The sequence below is a fragment of the Podarcis muralis genome, chromosome 13, assembly GCF_964188315.1.
Source record: "Podarcis muralis chromosome 13, rPodMur119.hap1.1, whole genome shotgun sequence".
Lineage (NCBI taxonomy): Eukaryota > Metazoa > Chordata > Lepidosauria > Squamata > Lacertidae > Podarcis > Podarcis muralis.
Genome location: NC_135667.1, coordinates 40501690 through 40524299, shown reverse-complemented (window position 1 = coordinate 40524299; position 22610 = coordinate 40501690). Strand labels below are relative to the sequence as shown.

Here is a 22610-nt window from a genome sequence, read left to right as displayed (position 1 = left end):
ACTGGACGTTTGGCTTCCAAAGAACGTTCGTAAACTGGAACGCTCGCTTTCAGGTTTGCAGTGTTCAGGAGCCAAAACGTTCAACTCGCAAGGCGTTCGACTTCCGAGGTACGACTGTATAAAGTATACATTCAAAGCAACATAATTAACAGGTAACTAAAATATTATCTTAAAGATTTCAAAATAAAACATTACTGAAGGAAGTCAAGTATAAAATGCACATTTAAAACAGCAATTAACAAGAGAATGAAATATTATTGTAAGCATTGAACGTATGTACTGCTGTTGCTGTCAATTCTGCCAATGGTGGTTTATGGCGGGTGACGGTTGTGGAAGTTCAGGCTCGATGACCTGGGTCTGCACTAAGAGTCAGCCAAGATACTCTTGGTTCATTTTTATACCCTCCAAGGAGGCCTCACCGTACTTTACAGCACAAGGTCATAAAATAGTTGATAGTCACATTAAAATGGCACTGCCATTATTCATCACTTCCATTTCCTTGGTTAAGTGTTTGTTGATTTCAGCATTTGTTGAAGACCCTTTCTATGTTCTTTGGGGACGTGGTTCCTAAGGGGATGTTGGCAAATGACCTGAACTGAGATCCTTCAGCACTCCGCTGACGCCTGTGCTTTCCCTGCCTCCCACACAGTTTCCGTGTATAACTTTGATAAGACCAAGCAGTGCGTCGGCACGATGACTATTGAGATAGACTTCCTGCAGAAGAAGAGCGTCGACTCCAACCCGTATGATTCTGACAAAATGGCGGCCGAGTTTATCCAGCAGTTCAACAACCAGGCGTTCACAGTGGGGCAGCAGGTTTGTGGTATTTATATGCGATTCTCACTTAGCATTGAAACCATTTCTCCCTTCATGGCGTAGGACCCTCGTACCTATGGGACCGCCTCTCCTGGTATGCCCCACGGAGGACCTTAACATCCATATATAGCAACACCCTAGAGGTCCCGGGCCCTAAGGAAGTTAGATTAGCCTCAACCAGAACCAGGGCCTTCTCAACACTGGTGGAATGCTCTGCCTCATGAGACCAGGGCCCTGCAGGATCTGATCTCTTTACGCAGGGCCTGTAAGACAGAGTTGTTCCACCTGGCCTTTGGCTCAGAATCAGTTTGATTCCCTCCCCCTCTTTCTTTTTCCTTTCTCCTCCTATGAAGAGATTGCTCCCTAATTGTTTTAATGTTGTATCTTAATCTTTAAAATTGTATTTTAATCAATTTGTTTTTATTATTGGTTGTTAGCCGCCCTGAGCCCGGTCTTGGCTGGGGAGGGCGGGGTATAAATAAATTTTATTATTATTATTATGAGGACTCGATTACACCAATCTTGCAAATCGCCAACCGCAGTTCACTGGAAAGCGAATCTTTGCAAAGAAATCAGTTGCACGCTCTTTCTTTTAGACAGCAAATGATAAAAAGAGTTGTTTGTAGGTGGATGGCTTGTACACTTCTTGTAGACTGGACCCTTTTGAGGATTTATTTGAAAAGAAGTGGGGTTTTTTTTAGGACCAGCGTTAGACAAGGCTCTTTTTTAGAAGCCCATTCAAGGAGTTCTTGACCCAGGATAATGAGCTTGTATATTCAGGCAGAGTTGCTGCAACCACGAAGGATAAAAAAGAGAACCATGAAAGCTGAAATTCTGAGTTGCATTAAAAAAAAAAGAATCTATAGGTTCTGCTCTAGTACCCTTGAGGCTGGAGAGAGCATATGCTTTTCATTCACAGCATTCTGTGGTCATTTATTTCTCCCTCTTGGGTTTTTTAACCAAAAATGTTACTGAAGATTTTTGGCCTTCCCTGATTCTGGTGGCTCTTGTTTGTGGCTAGTGCCATTTAGACTGCAGAAAGATCCATATTTGAAGGAGTTTTCTATTAGTATATAGGAGAATATACCATATTTTTCGCTCTATAAGACGCACCAGACCATAAGACGCACCTAGTTTTTGGAGGAGGAAAACAAGAAAAAAAATATTCTGAATCTCAGAAGCCAGAACAACAAGAGGGATCGCTGCGCAGCGAAAGCAGCGATCCCTCTTGCTGTTCTGGCTTCTGGGATAGCTGTGCAGCCTGCATTCGCTCCCTAAGACGCACACACATTTCCCCTTACTTTTTAGGAGGGGAAAAGTGAGTTATAGAGCAAAAAATACGGTATGTGTGAAGGAGGCCAAAGCCAGGCTTGACAATAGACCCAAGGATCTTGGAGTCTTATCAGAGCCTTCTGAATAGTCTGTTGACATATTCATTTCATTCTCTTTCACACACTAAGAGCATGATTTTTTAAAATCTGAAGTACAAAGTCTACAATATTTGGTTCAAAATCTTCTGCTTATTTTCTAAGAAGCCAAAGCACCAGATTTACTACCCAAGAAAATTTTGTACCTGGGCAAAGTTACAGATTGAAAGAAGTATGGTGCATCTCCTCAGATCAATTTATTACTCCCCTTCCCACACAGAGAGAGACATTTTTAGAGTACGAAGGATCAGAATTGTCAAAAAATGTGGGCAGCATCTACCAGTTGCCAAACTGACAAAATATTTATTCAGTTTCTACCCCACCTCATTCCAGCCATATGGGACAAATACAGTCGTACCTTGGAAGTCGAACAGAATCTGTTCCGGAAGTCCATTCGACTTCCAAAATGTTTGTAAACCAAAGAGAGGGACCCAAATAAATCTTGAACTGGAGCTTCATTTGTTTGTTGGCTGCCGCTCTAGCCACGAAAATGCAGGCAAGTGTTTCAATAACCTTATTTTCCTTCCCTTTGTTTGCACAGCTTGTGTTTAGCTTCAACGACAAGCTTTTTGGCCTCTTGGTCAAGGACATTGAAGCCATGGATCCCAGTATTCTTAAAGGAGAGCCGGCCACAGGGAAAAAACAGAAGGTAAGAACTGGATCTCCCTTTCTGAGGTACCTCAGTGTAAATTGCAATGATTGGATATGTGAATAGAGTCCACTAATCCTGAGGCAATGCCCTGATGGTGGACTTTCTGAGAGCACCTTATCACTCAGTGCTGGACCAGCTGTAGCCTAAATGCTGATCTGCATTGGCTTATTCACACATGTGTTTCCCATCTTAATTAGTGGGGAACGAGCATCTGATTAATATCTCCTTTTCATTCTGCAAAATATACAAGCAAAGTCCCAACCCTGGGCTGTCAAGCTAGAATGATTCCATAATTTCACCCCCACCAAGATAATCCTACTTAACAACCAAATCAATCCTTTTTAATAATAATAATAATAATAATTTATTATTTGTACCCCGCCCATCTGGCTGGGTTTCCCCAGCCACTCTGGGCGGCTTCCATAGAAACCAAAAACCCCACTAAAATATCATACATTAAAAACTTCCCTGAACTTCCCTTAAGATGTCTTCTGAATGTCAGGTAGTTGTTTATCGTTTTGACATCTGATGGGAGGGCATTCCACAGGGCAGGCGCCACTACCGAAAAGGCCCTCTGCCTGGTTCCCTGTAGCTTTGCTTCTCGCAATGAGGGAACCGCCAGAAGGCCCTCGGCGCTGGACCTCAGCGTCCGGGCAGAACGATGGGGGTGGAGACGCTCCTTCAGGTATACTGGGCCGAGGCCATTTAGGGCTTTAAAGGTCAACACCAACACTTTGAATTGTGCTCGGAAACGTACTGGGAGCCAATGTAGGTCTTTCAAGACCGGTGTTATGTGGTCTCGGCGGCCGCCCCCAGTCACCAGTCTAGCTGCCGCATTCTGGATTAGCTGTAGTTTCCGAGTCACCTTCAAAGGTAGCCCCACGTAGAGCGCATTGCAGTAGTCCAAGCGGGAGATAACTAGAGCATGCACCACTCTGGCGAGACAGTCCGCGGGCAGGTAGGGTCTCAGCCTGCGTACCTGGTGGAGTTGGTAGACAGCTGCCCTGGATACAGAATTGACCTGCGCCTCCATGGACAGCTGTGAGTCCAAAATGACTCCCAGGCTACGCACCTGGTCCTTCAGGGGCACAGTTACCCCATTCAGGACCAGGGAGTCCTCCACACCAGCCCGCCCCCTGTCCCCCAAAAACAGTACTTCTGTCTTGTCAGGATTCAACTTCAACCCATTAGCCGCCATCCATCCTCCAACCGCCTCCAGGCACTCACACAGGACCTTCACCGCCTTCACTGGCTCTGATTTGAAAGAGAGGTAGAGCTGGGTATCATCTGCATATTGATGGACACCCAGTCCAAACCCCCTGATGATCTCTCCCAGCGGCTTCATATAGATGTTAAAAAGCATGGGGGAGAGGACGGAACCCTGAGGTACCCCACAAGTGAGGGCCCAAGGGTCTGAACACTCATCCCCCACCACCACTTTCTGAACACGGCCCAGGAGGAAGGAGTGGAACCACTGTATAACAGTGCCCCCAGCTCCCAACCCCTCTAGACGGTCCAGAAGGATGTTATGGTCGATTGTATCAAAGGCCGCTGAGAGATCCAGCAGAACTAGGAAACAGCTCTCACCTTTGTCCCTAGCTCGCCGGAGATCATCAACCAGTGCGACCAAGGCAGTTTCAGTCCCATGATGAGGCCTGAACCCCGATTGGAAGGGATCCAAATGGTCCGCATCCTCCAGGCGTGCCTGGAGTTGTTCAGCAACCACACGCTCAATCACCTTGCCCAAGAACTGGGCGATAGTTGGCCATACTGGCCGGGTCTAAAGATGGTTTTTTAAGAAGCGGTTTAATGACCGCCTCTTTCAGCGGATCTGGGAATGTTCCCTCACAGAGGGAAGCATTCACCACCCCGCAGAGCCCATCGCTCAGCCCTTCCCGGCTTGCTTTTATTAGCCAGGATGGGCAAGGATCAAAGAGACAGGTGGTTGGTTTCACGCGTCCAAGCAGCCTGTCCACATCCTCGGGGGTAACGGATTGAAATTGGTTCCATGCAACTTGACCAGACAGAGCTCCAGCACTCTCCCGCCCCAGCCCTGCTCCCACGGTGGTGTCTAGCTCCTTCCGAATATGAGTGATTTTATCTGCAAAAAACTTTGCAAAATCGTTGCAGGAGATCTTGGGGTCTTTACAAGGCCCCGATGTTAAAGGTGGTTCCGTTAAATTGCGGACCACCTGAAAGAGTCTCCTGCTACTATTTTCTGCAGATGCAATAGAGGCGGCGAAGAAAGTCTTCTTCGCCGTCGCTATCGCCACTTGGTAGGCTCGACGTTGAGCTCTAACCTGTGTCCGGTCAGATTCGGAGTGAGTTTTCTGCCACCGACGCTCTAGCCGTCTCAGCGATTGTTTCATCGCCCTCAGCTCCGAAGAAAACCACGGGGCTGTCCGGGCTCCATGCAATCGGAGAGGGCGCTTCGGAGCCAGACAGTTGATAGCCCTGGTTAACTCCACATTCCAGCGGGCCACCAGGGAATCAGCTGAAAGGCCATTTAAAAAAAAGGAGAGAGAAAATGGGGGGCAGAAGATAATGGAAGACTGCTATACCTAGAGTTTAAAAAATGGAGTATGACTCGCCAGAAGCTTCTAGGAATTAATCTGAAATCCTCCCAAATGTGTCAGGAATATCCTTCTGCCAAAATGGGGAACATGCTGGTTTGAATCAGCTTTTAATTAACCAGGGTTCGTGCCAATTCCACCCTCCCTGCCCTGGAGATCTGTGTTATTTCATAAAGAGGTAAATCTCTTTTGCGTCTTCGTTTTCGTTGTGCCCACTCTTATATATTGTGCCAGCACCCCACTGATTTGAGTGAAACAGCATTGTAGCTCTTTCTTCACCTGCCTTCTGTTCTGGGAGCTGATTTCCTTTCCAGAGCCCTGAAGTCCAGGTCCTTTCCCCTGTTTTCGCAGCTTGAGATGGGGGCGGATCCTCACAAATAGGTCTTCTTTGACCATATGCCGCTAGGAATCTTGTTGAAGCTGAGCACCAGCTGCGCTGGGATGACTTCATCTCATGCTGCCTGCTGGTTTCTGCTGCTATGGAGCTTGTCTTAATATAAAAACGGCCCTCTCTTTCCATTCTGAGGCTCTCTGGGGAACACAAAGCACGAGTGTCTGTTACTATTCTTCAAGGCTTTTAATTGTGGTTTTCGTTCATTCAGATCGAAGTTGGTCTTGTCGTTGGCAACAGCCAGGTTGCGTTTGAAAAGGCCGAGAGCTCTTCCCTCACTCTCATTGGTAAGTGTGGCCCTGGGGCAACAGTTATACATTCCAAGCAGTCTGTTGTCTTCCTTATTGGCAAGTCCACAAAAATTACTAGTCCACAGCAGTATTTACTAGCCTGTCTGCCCTTGCGTCCTTATCTACATGACTGTCAAACATAGACCTGGGCTCTTCGTTCAAGTTGCATCTTCTCTCCCCTTTTAATTTTTAGCTAGTTTATACAGTGGTACCTTGGTTCTCAAATCTAACCCGTTCCAGAAGTCCGTTCCAAAACCAAAGCGTTCCAAAGCCAACCAGGGCAAGCTTTCCGTTCCAGACTTTTAAAAACAACCCCTAAAACTGTTGGCTATTTGCAGTTTAGTTGCACTGCAGAAAGTTTGCTGGGAAGACCACGCATTACAAGGAACTCAAAAATAACTTTAACAAGGTTTTAATAACAAAAACAAAAACTCCTTTTACACTAAATATATCAACAAGCATGACCCATCCCCCAGGGTCCTGAGAGAGCTAGGTGCTGCTCTTTATATACTATACCCAATTGCTGACACAGCTTAATTAACACAACTTAGCAGCACCTGCTATACTGTTTCACAGCTGTAAAACTGGGTCTCGTTATTTGCTCTGGCCCTTAAAGAAATACACATCTTGTGGAACAATAATGAACCTTCACATTTAAAGAGACCATTCAACAAAAACAGCAATTTAACATGAATTTTACTATCTAACAAGACCATTGATCCATAAAATGAAAGCTATAATCAATGTACTGCACTATAAAATAAATAAGGCAGTATTGTAGATGATAAAAATAAAAATTATTATTTTTTCTTACCTGCACTGATGATAGTCATTGGTTGGATGGGAGGATTTTATCCATTTCCCCTCAATCAATCAATCAGTAGATGAACTGGGCTCCACACAGTCACAAAAACAAATCAACTGAAAAAGCCTCAAAAACGCCAAATAAATAGCAAAAACAGAAGCACCAAACTTAATCTGTTCCAGAAGTCCATTTGACTTCCAAAATGTTTGGAAACCAAGGTGCAGCTTCTGATGGGTGCAGGCGCCCAGGAAACAATAGCCAACAGCTGTATCGGACGTTGAGCTTCCGAAAAACGTTTGAAAACCGGAACACTCACTTCTGGGTTTTCGGCGTTTGAGTACCAAGGCATTTGAGAACTAAGGTACCACTATTACTATTCCAGGTCCTAAAAAACCACACACACACACACACACACACACACACACGTAGGTTGTATCTTGACCAGCAGTGCTGATGCTCTTTTGGTTTTAGCTTCCTTTATTTTCTTTTTTCAAGTGGAAAGATAGCAAGAGTGAACAGGAAGAGATCAAGACACATATCATAACAGACAGTGACAGGGATTATTATTATATTTTAAAAGACTTTACTAGCTGTGCTGCAGAAGAAATTCCAATGGCCAGCCATTCTGCAGGTAGCAAAAGGGAATTTCAGTAACAAAGGCCTGTGCTGTTGACATGCAAGGACCAGAAGACAGCTGAGGCCTCCTCTCTGATTGCATCCAGTAGCCAGAGCTGGAGAAGGCAAAGCAGCAGGGTTCTTTTCCTTGTCTTGCTGGCAGTAGCTGGCTGCTGGCGTCTTCTGCTGGGGATTGGGGTAGGAGAGAGCAGAGGACAAGGTTGTAGCATCTCCCAGGGAGACATAGGAAGCTGACATATACCAAATCAAGCCACTGGTCCATCAAGCTTACCATCGCCCATTCCAGTTGTTCTCAAAGGGTGTGGTCTGCCACACTGGCGTGACTAAAGAGGATAGCAAGTTTGGCAGGAAGATTCAAGGGTAATCTTTTCTCCCCCAATCAGCACTTTTTTTTTTAATTATGTTTTTCAAGTTCATACATTTCACTAATTTTACAATCATTTTAACATTTCAAAGCTCAACTTCCTTTCCCCTCTTTTTGCGGTTGTTTGAATTAATTTTTAATATCTTCTGCATATCCAAATTAACTTAATTTGCTCATTTATTCATCTACTTTAATTTTATACTCTTGCAAAACTGCAGGTCATTACAATAATCCTGCCAATGTTCTTATCTGTTTACAATTTATCTGTAAATATTCAATAAACCATTTCCATTCTTTCGTAAAAGATTCAAGGATAGTCAAAGAAACATTTGAACATTTCAGTGTTGTATAGTATCAAAAAAAAATTTTTTTTTAAATGTATAATATGGCTAGATACCTTTTCAACACGAAAGCAAGAGTGTCAAGTGTGTGGGAATGATTCATGTTCTTACGTAGTTGCATTGTTTTATAATTTTTGGATATTATAAGATATTTGTGTTCTAGCTACAAATAGAACTTCTTAGCTTGTTTTTGTTTTCCAATGTATTTATATATATATATTAATTCTGAAAGTGTGGGCCTGAGGAGAAAAAGTTTGAGAACGAAAGTTTGGTCTGTTCAGATGAATGGCGGTAGCTCTCCAAGGTCCTAAACAGAGACCTCTAGTTAAAATCCTTTTTAAATCTTGTGGATTCAACCTGCATTCTCCTCAGCCTTTCATTGTTAAGAAAGGAGAGAGTGCCCCCTATCACCGCAAGAGCTCAGTTGCGATTTGAGCACTCACCAGCCAGCTTTGCCAGTTGTGGTTTTGTGTTAGCTACCTCAAGTTTAATTCGTTCAGATATATAGGTAGCCAGCCCAGTTGAAAAATCAACACGAGACTGCGCAAACATTCAGCTCTGGAGTCATAAATTAACTTCAGGAATTTCCAGACTGTAGGTGATACTGTAAAATGGTAAAGGGACCCCTGACTGTTAGGTCCAGTCGCGGACGACTCTGGGGTTGTAGTGCACATCTCGCTTTACTGGCCGAAGGAACCAGCATTCAGCTTCCGGGTCATGTGGCCAGCATGACTAAGCCGCTTCTGGTGAAACAGAGCAGCGCACGGAAACGCCATTTACCTTCCCACCAGAGTGGTACCTATTTATCTACTTGCACTTTGACGTGCTTTCAAACTGCTAGGTGGGCAGGAGCAGGGACCGAGCAACAGGAGCTCACCCCATCACGGGGATTCGAACCGCCGACCTTCTGATCGGCAAGTCCTAGGCTCTGTGGTTTAACCCACAGCGCCACCCGCGTCCCTAGGTGATACTGTACCCTTGAACAAAATACTGTATAATAGCTTGCATCTATGCCCGTCTGTCTATGTAGCTAAACAACAACAACTTCCTTCCTCTTTTATTTTACAATTACTCCTCACTACAAATCTTCCTTCAGGCTATATTTGCATTTGCCAAATTCAGGAAACACTTAATGGGGGTGTGCATATTGCCCTTGTGTCCTTCTCTAACCATATTCAAATAATATTTAGCTTTGTGTTCTTGCTAGAGCCTAGCAAGCAGCCCTGGCTGTTAGCTCCATGGATATCTCTCCCCTTAATAGTTGCTTGGGGTTATAATAAAAATTTATTATTATTATTATTAGTCTCTCAATGCTCCTTTCCTTTCACGCCGTGTAGGCAACAGGTGTTGCATGAAGCTGATAAAAGTGGGGCAGGATGTGTGGCCCAGAGGCAGGGCATTCATCAAGGTAGAACCACACAGAATAGCAGCAGAATTTTGCCTTCAGTTATGGGCTGCCGCCAAGTAGCAGATTAAGTGGGTGAGGTGTTGGGCATGGGAAGGTTTGCTGAAACTTCCCGCCTCCCCGTAGCTGCTTTTCTCCCAGCTGGGCTTGGAGCAAGTCTTGTGGGGGAAGGTTTGTGGGAGAAAAGCTTCTGTGGGGGAAAAGAAGCCATGGTAAAACTTCCAAATTCCCAGGAGCTTTTTTAGGCTGAGGGAGTAAACCAAAAAAGGGGTTAGTTGCAGATACGGTGGTACCTTGGTTCTCGAGCTTAATCCGTTGTGGGAGTCCGTTTGACTCCCTAAACAGTTCGAAAACCAAGGCATGGCTTCCGATTGGCTGCAGGAGGTTCCTGCACTCATGCGGAACATTCGGCTTCTGAAAAACGTTCGCAAACCAAAACACTTTTGGGTTTGCAGTGTACTGGAGCCAATTTGTTTGGGAGCGAGGCTGTTCAAGTACCAAGGTACCACTGTATGCCCAAATCAAAGCGGAGTACAGTCGTACTTTGGTTTTCGAACAGCTTAGTTCTCGGACATTTTGGCTCCCAAACGCCACAAACTCGAAAATGAGTGTTCCGGATTGCGAACTATTTTTGGAAGCCAAATGTCCGACGTGGCTTCTGATTGGCTGCAGGACCTTCCTGCAGCCAATCAGAAGCCATGCCTTGGTTTCTGAACATTTTGGAAGTCAAACAGACTTCCGGAATGGATTCCGTTCAGGAACCAAGGTACGACTGTATAAGCAACTGAGATGTGTCCCCAGGGAGAAGATAAGGGATGGAAAAAGCCAAGTCTCATCCCAAAGGATAAGAACTAGGGCTTTTCCGGCAGCGAAGACAAGGCCCCCTTGGGGTGTTCAGGTGGGGCAAATTCTAACCCTGCTGAGTCCCTCTAGAAGAATGGATATTCCACTCGGCTCCCCTTCGTGTCTCTGGTCACTGCAGGAGGAGACAGGGCAGGCCGTGGGGAAGTGGGGTTATGCCAAAGCATCCAGCAGGAACTTGCATTCTGGTTCTCACTCGTTCCCTCGAATGCCCACTTGCTCTCTGGCTCTCGTTCCTTTGTCCTCTGTGCTCGGAAGGTGCAGAGGAGCTGGCTGGGTGAGTGGGTCAAGCCGGGAGGAAAACTGCTCTGCAGGGGCCCCTTTTTAGCTGCTTGCATGGCTGGAATAGGAGAGGGTAGGAGGAGCTGCGCGGGACGTGGGTGGCGCTGTGGGTAAAAGCCTCAGCGCCTAGGACTTGCCGATCGCATGGTCGGCGGTTCGAATCCCCGCAGCGGGGTGCGCTCCCGTTGTTCGGTCCCAGCGCCTGCCAACCTAGCAGTTCGAAAGCACCCCCGGGTGCAAGTAGATAAATAGGGACCGCTTACCAGCGGGAAGGTAAACGGCGTTCCGTGTGCTGCGCTGGCTCGCCAGATGCAGCTTGTCACGCTGGCCACGTGACCCGGAAGTGTCTGCGGACAGCGCTGGCTCCCAGCCTATAGAGTGAGATGAGCGCACAACCCTAGAGTCTGTCAAGACTGGCCCGTACGGGCAGGGGTACCTTTACCTTTTACCTTTTTAGGAGGAGCTGCAGGGAGCAAAAATTATGCGAGAAAGAAGAGAAATACCTGTATGTGGGTTGGGGAACTGATCAAATCAAAAGGAGTGTTGATAGACAAGGCTCAACTTTTTCTTAAAGTTAAAGGTTCAGTGACCAGGCAGTCCCAATTTTGCGTCCGGAGAAGTTGAAATCTGTTAGCATGTATACAGTCGTACGTCGGAGGTCGAACGGAATCCGTTCCGGAAGTCTGTTCGACTTCCAAAACGTTCGGAAACCAAGGCACGGCTTCTGATTGGCTGCAGGAAGCTCCTGCGGCCAATCAGAAGCAGTGTCGGACATTCAGGTTCCAAAGAACGTTTGCAAAGTGGAACAGCCACGTCCAAGTTTGCGGCGTTTGGGAGCCAAAACGTTCGACTCGCAAGGCGTCCGGGATCCAAGGTACTACTGTACGTTTCTTCAAATCGAGCAGTTTCTATTACTTTGCATAATCTATTCTGATGTAGCAAGGAGAAGCAAGGATCTCTGTAGAGAACTGGAGCCCCACCCCAACCACTGGAAATCTTCCTCAGCCGCACTTCTGACTTCTGAGATTGCTGCAGGTGTTGGTTGCAGTGGATCTCTGCAGCCACAAGTGCCAGAAATATCACGGCAATGCACAAATCCCTGCTCTTACTTACTTATCTCCACTGACTGGGGAAAAGTGCCCTGTAAAAATCAGCTTTTAGCTAAGCAGGGCCCCTCTGTTCTGCCTTTGCAGAACAGGGGTATGATCTTTTGGGACCTATTGTGAAATCAGGGCTACTCTGTGCTAACCGGTTGGGAAAATAACAACGATACTTTTCTGCAGCTCTTCCTTTTTGATTTGGACCTGGGGAAACCCTGTCCATGTGGCAGTTAGACTTCACAGTTGCAGGGTTCTGTACCTGGGTGTGGTAGTACTGCAGGCTTGACATTGAAATTAGCCTCCTTGCATTGGAAATGGGGTTCCGCTGGTTTTTGTTTTACATCAGCATCAATCAACCCACAATCTAGCTTCAACTTGGATATTATTATTGGTGTGTTGTGTACCCTGATAGATGCATGTGGCCCTCATATATTTAGCACTCATATATTTAGCACTGAGTTTGCGCAAGGTGCTGGTGACTACTTGAGTCGAAACCTTTGCTTTTTCAAAATCAGCTGTGTGCTAATTCCAGCAGGATCTGCCTTGTCTTGCCCTGCTTTAAGCGGCTTGTTCTATTGATAACATCATTTGCGCACATTTAAAACCGCACTCTTTAACAAGGCGGTATTGTAAAATCGGACTCTGAAATCAAGCGAAGAAAGTTTTTCTGAGCGAATGAATGGCCCCAGACACGTTGCTTTCAAATTTTAAAATACAGGCCACAACCAGTGTGTGGCAGCAGAGAATCAGAAAAGTAAAAGGTAAAAATTAAGCAGTCGTAAGAGGCCAGCTAACTCTGGGAAGAGGTCGTATGATTGCAGCCATCCTGCAGGAAACAGAATAAATGAAAACACCAAAAGCCTGCAGACGAAGACTGGCTGAGCTCTTTAAATCAATACATAAATCGATACATGTGTGCCTCTGTCAGGTCTGCCACCGGTCCTTAGTGTTGATGGATCACAAAGCTACACCAATATAGCAATCGGAACAACAGCAGACAGAATTCACTTGGCTCTAAAGCGCTCTGTCTGTGAAGCCTGTGGTCCTCCAGAGGCTGATGGGAATTGTAGTCCAACAACATGTGGAGGAGAATCGCAGGCTTCCCATTCCTGCTGCAAGCCAAGCAGCCCTAAGTCCACTTGGTTGCATGGCTCCTTGGGCCTCCTTCCCTCGCCTCCTTCCTTCCTGCCAGTTTATAGAGCCCTACATGTTTCTAGAGCAGCGGTCAGCAAACTTTTTCTGCAGAGGGCCGGTCCACTGTCCCTTAGACCTTGTGGAGGGCTGGACTATATATATATATATATATATATTTTGGGGGGGGGGATGAATGAATTCCTATGCCCCACAAGTAACCCAGAGATGCATTTTAAATAAAAGTACGCATTCTACACGTTTAAAAACACCAGGCAGGCCCCACAAATAACCAAGAGATGCATTTTAAATAAAAGGGCACATTCTACTCATGTAAAAACACACTGATTCCCAGACTGCCCACGGGCCGGATTTAAGAGACAATTGGGCTGGATCCGGCTCCTGGGCCATAGTTTGCCTACCCATGTTCTAGAGTCTAGCCCCTGTGTAGCTCTGCCCCAAACCTATCCCCCCCCAACCGCCTGAGCACCTCTTTTTGTTTCCATATCTCCTGCATCCTTGATTTGCTGAGGTTCTCCTCTGTTCAGGCCATCACCTACTTTGCTCACTTTTTAAGGCCCCTGTCTCATGGCCGCCTTCCTAACATTCTTGACCCCATATCATATAGGCCCTCCTGACCTCAAACGCTGCTGAGTTTTGTTGGAGCCACCTCTCCCATTTGCCCTTCCTTGCCTCGACTCTGCCTTTCTCTGCCCTTTTCTGTGAGCATTCTCTCCCCCAGCCTCTTCTCCACCTTTCTCTGTCTGCTCTGTAACGTTCCCCAGCCTTCTTGCATCTTGTCTCCCTGTCCTCTAGCTTCCCTACCTCCCAGTGTCTCTTCCCTAGTCCTCAGCTAGCCTTTGTGCCTGCACGGTTGTAATTAAATCCCAGCCGAACCGACAACTTCCCCTGCCTTCACAGAAGCTGGACTGCGGTTAGCAGAGCATTCTTTGCAGTTAAACCAGCTCAGCTAACCAGGAGGCATCACCTCTGCATGTGCTGTGCAAGATAAAATAAAGGGACTTGCTGTGCTTTTGTTGGGGCAGTAAATTGGGAAACAATAACACAGAAGATAAAAGCAACTTTAAGGCTGGAGAGTAATTTTATGCCCTAATTATTATTTTTTTACCAACCTATCCAAAAGATGCTGTTTCTCCCAGTTTTTTCCTGATGCTTTTCCACACTGGGTAATTTTTTGCTCTGACCAGAGAATGGAATGGTGGTACCAGAGTACTGTGTTTTTAAAAGGTAGTAACTGGTTTGCTTTCTTCAGAAGAAAACAGTACAGCCGTACCTTGGAAGTCGAACGAAATCCGTTCCGGAAGTCTGTTTGATTTCCAAAACATTTGAAAACCAAATCGCAGCTTCTGATTGGCTGCAGGAAGCTCCTGCAGCCAATCAGAAGCCCCAAAAGCACCGTCGGACATTCGGCTTCCAAAAGAATGTTTGCAAACCGGAACAATCACTTCTGGGTTTGTGGCATTGGGGAGCCAAAACGTACGAGTTCCAGGGCATTCGACAACCAAGGTACAACTATATTGTTTTTAGGGTTTCTATGTGTTACACAAATGTGAAACGTTATGCATTCGGTTGAAAGTCAATTCTAAAATGTAATAGAAATATACCACTGTTATAAGAAATAGAATTAAAAAACCAAACATACTGTAATTTTGAAAGTCTCTTGAGTCGTTTAGGCTGCATTCCTATATTCACCTACCTGGGAGTAAGCTCAATTGAATGCAACGGGTCTTGCTTTTGAGTAGATGTGTATAGGACTTGCTAGTTACCTTTTCCAAAGAAATAAATCAAACAAAAACCCACTTTCCCCTTTGATGTCAGGGCTACTGCAGTATTGATTTCTACTTACAGTACTTTCAGTGTGAAATCAATTATAGGGTCTAGACCAGCAATGACTGCTATGTGTTCTACATCATCTGTGGCTTCCCTGTGCTGCAGTTAAAAGTATATTTATAACGACAGGAGTGTATTTGGCTCCTGGTGCTTGGTGTGTGTTTTTCTTCTATGGAAGAGAACGCTCCTTTCCACACCCTCAAGTTAGCTCAAGTATTTGATGAATTGCTTAAATTAATTGCCAGTCATCAGGATTGATCCTTTCCTATCATGTTCTCTCTCCCCTGTCCTTCTAAATATGGAATGCATTTAGCTCACATCTTTGTAATCTTTACAACTCTGCAAGTACATTGGGGTTATAATCCCCAGGTTAGATTGGTAGTATGGGGCTGAAGCTGAGATAGGGTTGCCTTCCTGGGTCCGTTCAGCAGATCCAAGGCTGAACTGAGATGTGAACAGGTAATTTGTGCAAAATAAGCATGTGCTTAGGGCATCAAGGGAAGAGGGGCACCACAGAAATTTTCCATTGCCGGTTTTTTTACATTAACGGTCACAAATTGCTCATTTGAGCGTTCATTTTCTCAGCAGAAGTACAGTCGTACCTTGCTTTTCAAACAGCTTAGTTCTCAAACGTTTTGGAAGTCAAACGGACTTCCGGAACGGATTCCGTTCAGCTTCCAAGGTACGGCTGTATATTAAAAATCCCAACAGAACAACTATTCAACAAGGCAGGCTCGAGGCCTTATCTCTACTAAGTATGGAAGCAGATGTGTTATGTAAGGTTAGTTTTGACAATCTGAGCAAAGATTTTGCAATTAGAAAAAGTAGGAGAAATTTTTATCGAATATAAATAAAGTGAAAGTAGACAAAAATAATTTCCATCTTACTGTAGGCTTTGTTTCATTTCAAAAAATAGAAATTTATTTTACGGGTTATTATTGTTTATATTTTGAATTAGATATATATGGGGGCACCAAAATCTTAGTGCTTAGGGTCTCTAAAGGCCCTGAATTTGTGGCTCTTGTTCTTAACCTCCACACACACACACACACACACACACACACACACACACACTAACTACACTGTGTTTGAAGTTTGCTTTAGCAACTTGCACACACGAAACAGAACTCTGCAACATTTCCATGCGCTCACTGAATTTGTCATCCTTGAGCTGATTCCTTTCTCCCTTCCCACAGGCAAATCCAAAACCAGAGAAAACCGCCAGTCGATAATCAACCCTGACTGGAACTTTGAGAAGATGGGCATTGGGGGTCTTGATAAGGAGTTCTCTGACATCTTCCGGCGGGCCTTTGCCTCCCGAGTGTTCCCACCTGAGATTGTGGAACAGATGGGTGAGTACCAAAGCTAAAGGAGAACAAAATCCCACAATGGTGTCCAAGGGGGTCTCACAAAGGATGATGATGTAAAGGTAAAAGGTAAGGTAAAGGACCCCTGGGTGGTTAAGTCCAGTCAAAGGCGACTATGGAGCGGCAGCACTCATCTCACTTTCAGGCCTAGAGAGCCAGTGTTTGTCCGGGTCATGTAGGCAGCATGACTAAACTGCTACTGGCACAACGGGACACTGTGATGGAAACCAGAGCTCACGGAAACGCCCTTTACCTCCCCGCCGCAGTGGTACCTATTTATCTACTCACACTGGCATGCTTTCGAACTGCTAGGTTGGCAGGAGTTGGGACAGAGCAACGGGAGCTCACCCCGTCGTGGGGATTCGAACCACTGACCTTCTGATTGGCAAGCCCAAGATGCTCAGTGGTTTAGACAGTGCCCACCCGCATTGTAAGGGTGGTATACAAATATACCGAACAACAACAACAACAACTTGGGAGCATCCTGTGGAATTGATTGGCAATGGGTTCAGGTCTTGGAATGAGCTTGCCTCCAGTGAACCTACCATACTAGCAGCCCATTTTCTGATACCCCTTTGTCCATAATAACTCCTTCCCAGTTTTACTGTAAAACGTTGAACTTTGACATTTGAAGATAGAATCCTCGTGCTGTTCCAGGGAACATATAAATGAAGCTTTAGAAGCATCCAGATGCACAGTGGAAGTATACGGACTTGCTAATCAATATCTCTTCCTGCCAGGGTCATTGTTGTTCCTGCTGAACACGTGTTCCTCAACATGCTATGGCCCACTTCGAGATGGACGCTTGCTGGCTAGCAAGCTGAGCTTTAAGCCTTCCATCCCAGTTCCCTTTCTCTTCTTCGACAGGCCTCCCTTAGGCGAAAGAAGCTTATCTGAAATTTGAAGAAAAGTGCCGCTTCCTGACACTCATCCTTCCCCCCCTGTGCATTAGTTATGACTTGCTCTTCCAACTATATTTCAGGGCTCGGATGCCAGGTTGACATCTGCTTGGGTCCGCCGTAATAATTCACGAGGGGGAGGGAAAGGAGAAGAAAGCCATTCCTCAGCCCTGCACAAAGTAGCAGTCGCAGATCTCCCCCCAAGAACCCCTTTTGTGTTTTCTCTCTCTCTCTCTCCCGCCTTTCCCTGCTCTTGTGCCTCACAAGTGAGCAGCAGTCAATATGCCAGCTGCAGCTTGGCCAAGATTGACCCATCTTGCATTGCTGTTTGCTTCAGCGTGGTTTCCACCAACTCTTATGAAAGGGAGGAGGGGAGAAGGAGTTTTATAAATCCACTTCATTGTGCTGCATCTGTGAGGCGGTGGGTTTTGGGGGGCCATTAAGGCTGGCAGAGGTGGAGGCAGGCAGATCTGGCCCCTGGTGGGTCACGCAGCCCCAGTAAAGCAAACAGGGGTCGGACATGAGTACGGAGCAAAACTAGGAAGTAACTAAGTTCTCGTGAGCCCCATCCCCAAATTCTAGAAGAGAATGGGTAGCCGTGCTTGTTTCTTGTGGCAATAATGCGAATAAATCCATCACGGAATAAAGTTCTGTGGACATTGATGACACAGTAGGTTTTAGTCAATAGGAGAGCTTGCCATAATATGTATGTCGAATATTAAAGGAACCAAAATCCTCTTTGCTGCTTTCTAGATTGGACTTGAGAGAGAGAGCCTAGACAGGCATCTTCCAGCATCCGTGACTTGCTGGTTTGCTGGGGTACATAAAAATGAATGGAGGAGGATGGAGGGGCCCTTGGATTTGACATTGTGCCTGACAGTCCTAGTGGTAATTAACGTAGCAAAGTTTCCATCCTCTGGGACAATGGAGGGGTTCTCCTCCTCAGCCATGTTTGCTCCCCAATTATGAGGGGGGAAAGAAGCATTCAAATTGAACTGGGTAGCAGCCTAAAACAGTTTTGGGCTGGGTGTTTTTGTGCTCCACCTACGGTGGCCTGTCCCATTCTGCTTCCTTCCATTTCAGGTATGGGTTTCCGGCTAAGACCTGGGACATTCCTGTTTGTCCTCATTTATTATAGTGGCTGGTTGCAGTGGCAGAATCACTAGTGCCCCATGACCTATCCTAAGCCAAATGTTGACAGCCCTTTGAATTTGTGCAGAGATTTTGTCTTCCAGCGTAGTTGCTCTTGCATGTTGTTGTTGTTGTTGTTTAGTCGTTAGTCGTGTCCGACTCTTCGTGGCCCCATGGACCAGAGCACGCCAGGCACTCCTGTCTTCCACTGCCTCCCGCAGTTTGGTCAAACTCATGCTGGTAGCTTCGAGAACACTGTCCAACCATCTCGTCCTCTGTCGTCCCCTTCTCCTTGTGTCCTCCATCTTTCCCAACATCAGGCTCTTTTCCAGGGAGTCTTCTCTTCTCATGAGGTGGCCAAAGTATTGGAGCCTCAGCTTCAGGATCTGTCCTTCCAATGAGCACTCAGGGCTGATTTCCTTAAGTATGGATATGTTTGATCTTCTTGCAGTCCATGAGACTCTCAAGAGTCTCCTCCAGCACCATAATTCAAAAGCATCCATTCTTCGGCGATCAGCCTTCTTGATGGTCCAGCTCTCACTTCCATACATCACTACTGGGAAAGCCATAGCTTTAACTATACAGACCTTGGCATAGCAAATACTAGACCGGAAGGTAAATTCTATTATCAAGTCAATCCTTTGGCATCTCACCTTTTATTTTAAAACCAAGCTTCTGGCCCCTGCCTGTAATGCTAAGCTAAACCGTGGCTTATTTCAAATGTGATCGCTCCTGGAGAGGAGATCCTAGCTGCTGTGCTCCTCCTGCAATCCTCTGGCTATGCTGCTGGAAGCTAAATTATGGCTTGGCTTCGTGTGTCGTCCAAACCAGGGCTTGTGGTTCATACCCTCCCGGCAATCCACGAGCTGTAAACCCGATAACAAATATTGGTTAAAATGGTGCAACGGCTGCAGGACTGGAGAAGGGGCAGCTGTGAACTCTTCTCTGGCTTAGCATTATGTGTGAACCGGCTCCTAGCTCCCCAAAGGGAAGCAGGGAGCAGCACATTTTTGTGCAAAGGAGCAGGATTCAAATGTTCAGCTCCTTCTGGGATGCCTAACCATGGTTGGCCAATTGGTTGGTGTTACGTTGAGCCAGTGTGTCTCAGCACTCTTGTTCCAGAGGAGATGGAGAAAGAGAGAGGGACTGGATTTAAAGCTCTCTATTTGACCATCAGTACCACATTGGCTGAGGGACACGGGTGGCGCTGTGGGTTAAACCACAGAGCCTAGGACTTGCCGATCAGAAGGTCGGTGGTTCGAATCCCCGTGACGGGGTGAGCTCCCGTTGCTCGGTCCCTGCTCCTGCCAACCTAGCAGTTCGAAAGCACATCAAAGTGCAAGTAGATAAATAGGTACCACTCCGGCAGGAAGGTAAACGGCATTTCCATGCGCTGCTCTGGTTTGCCAGAAGTGGCTTAGTCATGCTGGCCACATGACCCGGAAGCTGTACGCCGGCTCCCTCAGCCAATAAAGGAAGATGAGCGCCGCAACCCCAGAGTCGGCCATGACTGGACCTAATGGTCAGGGGTCCCTTTTTCTTTACCTTTACCACATTGGCTGACAGTTGGCCAACAATGAGGGCCAGTCCTATTGCCTAAAATGCTGCCTGCAATTGATGACTGAAACTTAAGCCTCAGCGAGCTGCAACCCATTCCCGTGCTGGTGGCCTTTCCTATAATCTTCAAGCAGCTGTTCGGCCGCCTTCTCATTTTCAAGCTCTTAGTGGATGAGGCTGCTGGCATGTCTCCTCTGCGGCTGCGATTTTGCTAAAAGCCTAAAATTACATGATGAAACATAGTTATTATTATTTTTTAAGCGAGCAAGCCTTGAGTCCCACTTTTGAGCTCAAAGTTTTTCTGTGTGTGTGTGTTTTTAAAAATGTGTGCGATTTTTACTTCGTAGCCCAGGGCTTTTCTGTATGTGTGTTAAGAATTCCTGCTTTAATCTGATCTCCTCCACATTCCATCAGAAGGAGATAATTGTTCTGCAGTTCACATAAATCCTAGAGGTCCGTTGGTTCCAATTCATCTTCCTTCTTTGTCAACTTTTCCTGCAGGTGGTCTTAGGATAAAACGTAACATTAGAGGTCAATAGACGTTACGCTAAGTGCATGACAGCCGTCGCTCATTCAGTTACTGTCTTCCTGCTGTATTGTTGCGTAAAAAGTATGCAAGATATCACAGCGCTGTGGTGTGGTGTGGTGTGAAGTTCCACTTCTTGACCCCTGCCGTCGGACACCAATGATGTGTAATTCGAAAATCAGAACGGGGCACGGAACGTGAATGCAAGAGGGCTAACTGGGATGGTGTTATGGAATGCTTTGGCAGGACTTTGCCATCTCCGCTGGCTCCATTGCTTGGCCCAGATCAAAAAGTGCTGTTTTTTATCTTTAAATCCCTTCTTAGTTTGGTACTTGGAAGATTACCTCTCCCTGCATGTATCTTGAGACATTTGCACCCTTCTTCAAGTGCCTCTGCGAAGTGAGATACGATTGGGGGCTGTGAGTGATGGAGTCTTTTTAGTGGTGGCTCCCAGTTTGTGGAATGCCATACTTCTCTTGGATGCCAGGCAAAGACCTTCTTTCTGCCCCAACAGATTGTACTGCTGTTCACTATATTGCTTCAGCTTTGCAGGCCGTTCAGTTTGCCTGCCCCCTGCTTTTAATTGATTTGTTTTGCTCTGGTGTATTAAATGGCTGAGTTTCGTTGCCTTTTACTACAGTATGATTTGTTTTCATTTGTGTTGACTTATTTTGCGCTGCGCACCACCCAGAGAACTTTCTCCTATGGGGCAGCCTACAAATGGCGTGCCCAAATCAACCAATGATGAGTTACCCTTTGGCTAAACCCCTTAATTTTAATCCCCAACAAGGACCAGGGTGAAGTTTGCATTTGCTCATATTCAGCCCTTACTATCTTTGACCGTCTCTGCCCCTCCACCTGTTTTCTTCCGCACTGTTGAAATTGAGGACCTTACGGTCTTCAAACAAAAACTCCTTGGAGGTCCTGGGCCACAGACATCATTTTATAATGAAATGATTTTAGAATGTTGTGTCATTTTACTGTTGTTAGCCACTCTGAGCCCGGCTTCGGCTGGGGAGGGCGGGATATAAATAAATTATTATTATTATTATTATTATTATTATTATTATTACAGTGGTGCCTCGCAAGACGAAATTAATCCGTTCCGCGAGTCTCTTCGTCTTGCGGTTTTTTCGTCTTGCGAAGCACGGCTATTAGCGGCTTAGCGGCTATTAACGGCTTAGCGGCTTTAAGAAAAAGGAAACAAACTCGCAAGAACTCGCAAGACATTTCGTCTTGCGAAGCAAGCCCATAGGGAAATTCGTCTTGCGGAACGACTCAAAAAACGGAAAACCCTTTCGTCTAGTGAGTTTTTCGTCTTGCGAGGCATTCGTATTGCGGGGCACCACTGTATTAGCTAAAAAGGCTGGAGGCCCCAACCTCACGAAACTCTGTACAATGCTACGTACATTAATGAAGCTGTCTAAATGGTAGCATCTCACAGCTTCCCCCTCCCAACCCATTTCAGTGCCTGCCTTTTGTTGGGTACACCTGTAGGTTGACGAAATGATCAAATAAAGTCTGTTCTGTTCCCACTGAGCAACATTCCCAGCCTACAAATGTCACTTATGCATGCACCTGAGTAGTATGAAAAGACTGGAAGAGTCGGGTGGGTAGGTTGGGAGCAGCTAATCCCATGAATGGCACCTGAAGCTGACCTTTACAGACCCGTTTCCCAAGATACAATGAGAGTACGGTTGTCTCTGTCTAATTTGCACCATATGTCAACCTGCTGAGAATTCCTTTGTTTGGGGGGAGCCCGCTTCAGTGATGACAACGTCGTCTTTGGCCCTTGATTCATCTGTTGCTCTTATTTCGTTGTTTGGCTTATTTGTTTCCTGTTGTGAGCGGGTGAGCGAGTAATTAAAAGCCGCTCGATAGCCCTGGTGCCCTGTTAACGCGAGTGACCTTTGGTGGGGAATGGTCCTTGCGCTACACGGAGGCGTTCAGAAATGCCCGCCCAGAGGAAGAGGGTGAGCTTTGTAAGGTTCTTTGTTAACCGCGCTGACATTTGGAGACACTGCCTGCCTTTCTCCCAGAGCGGAGATAAGCTACGAAGCCAAGTGTTGTCTCGCTGCAGGAGGAGCCCACGGCGCAGTCTCGAGTCGTGACATTTTCCAAGTTTGTCATCACTTTCCTATTTTGAAGGGAAGCCTGTCTCCGTGTTCTCATTGCTTCCCATGTTGGCCAGGTGGGCGCGATTTT

The 22610-nt window shown here is 46.2% G+C and overlaps 1 protein-coding gene across 8 annotated transcripts in view; it reads left to right on the top strand.

Annotated features, from left to right (window-relative positions):
- Positions 1–22610, top strand: part of NSF (N-ethylmaleimide sensitive factor, vesicle fusing ATPase) — a 98075-nt gene that overhangs the window by 32842 nt on the left and 42623 nt on the right. For all 8 annotated transcript variants that reach the window (XM_077917443.1, XM_077917444.1, XM_077917445.1 and 5 more), the window contains exons 5-8: positions 650–816; positions 2785–2892; positions 6071–6146; positions 16122–16277. In XM_077917443.1, the coding sequence (XP_077773569.1) occupies positions 650–816; positions 2785–2892; positions 6071–6146; positions 16122–16277 (507 nt within the window). The remainder of the gene's footprint in view (positions 1–649; positions 817–2784; positions 2893–6070; positions 6147–16121; positions 16278–22610) is intronic.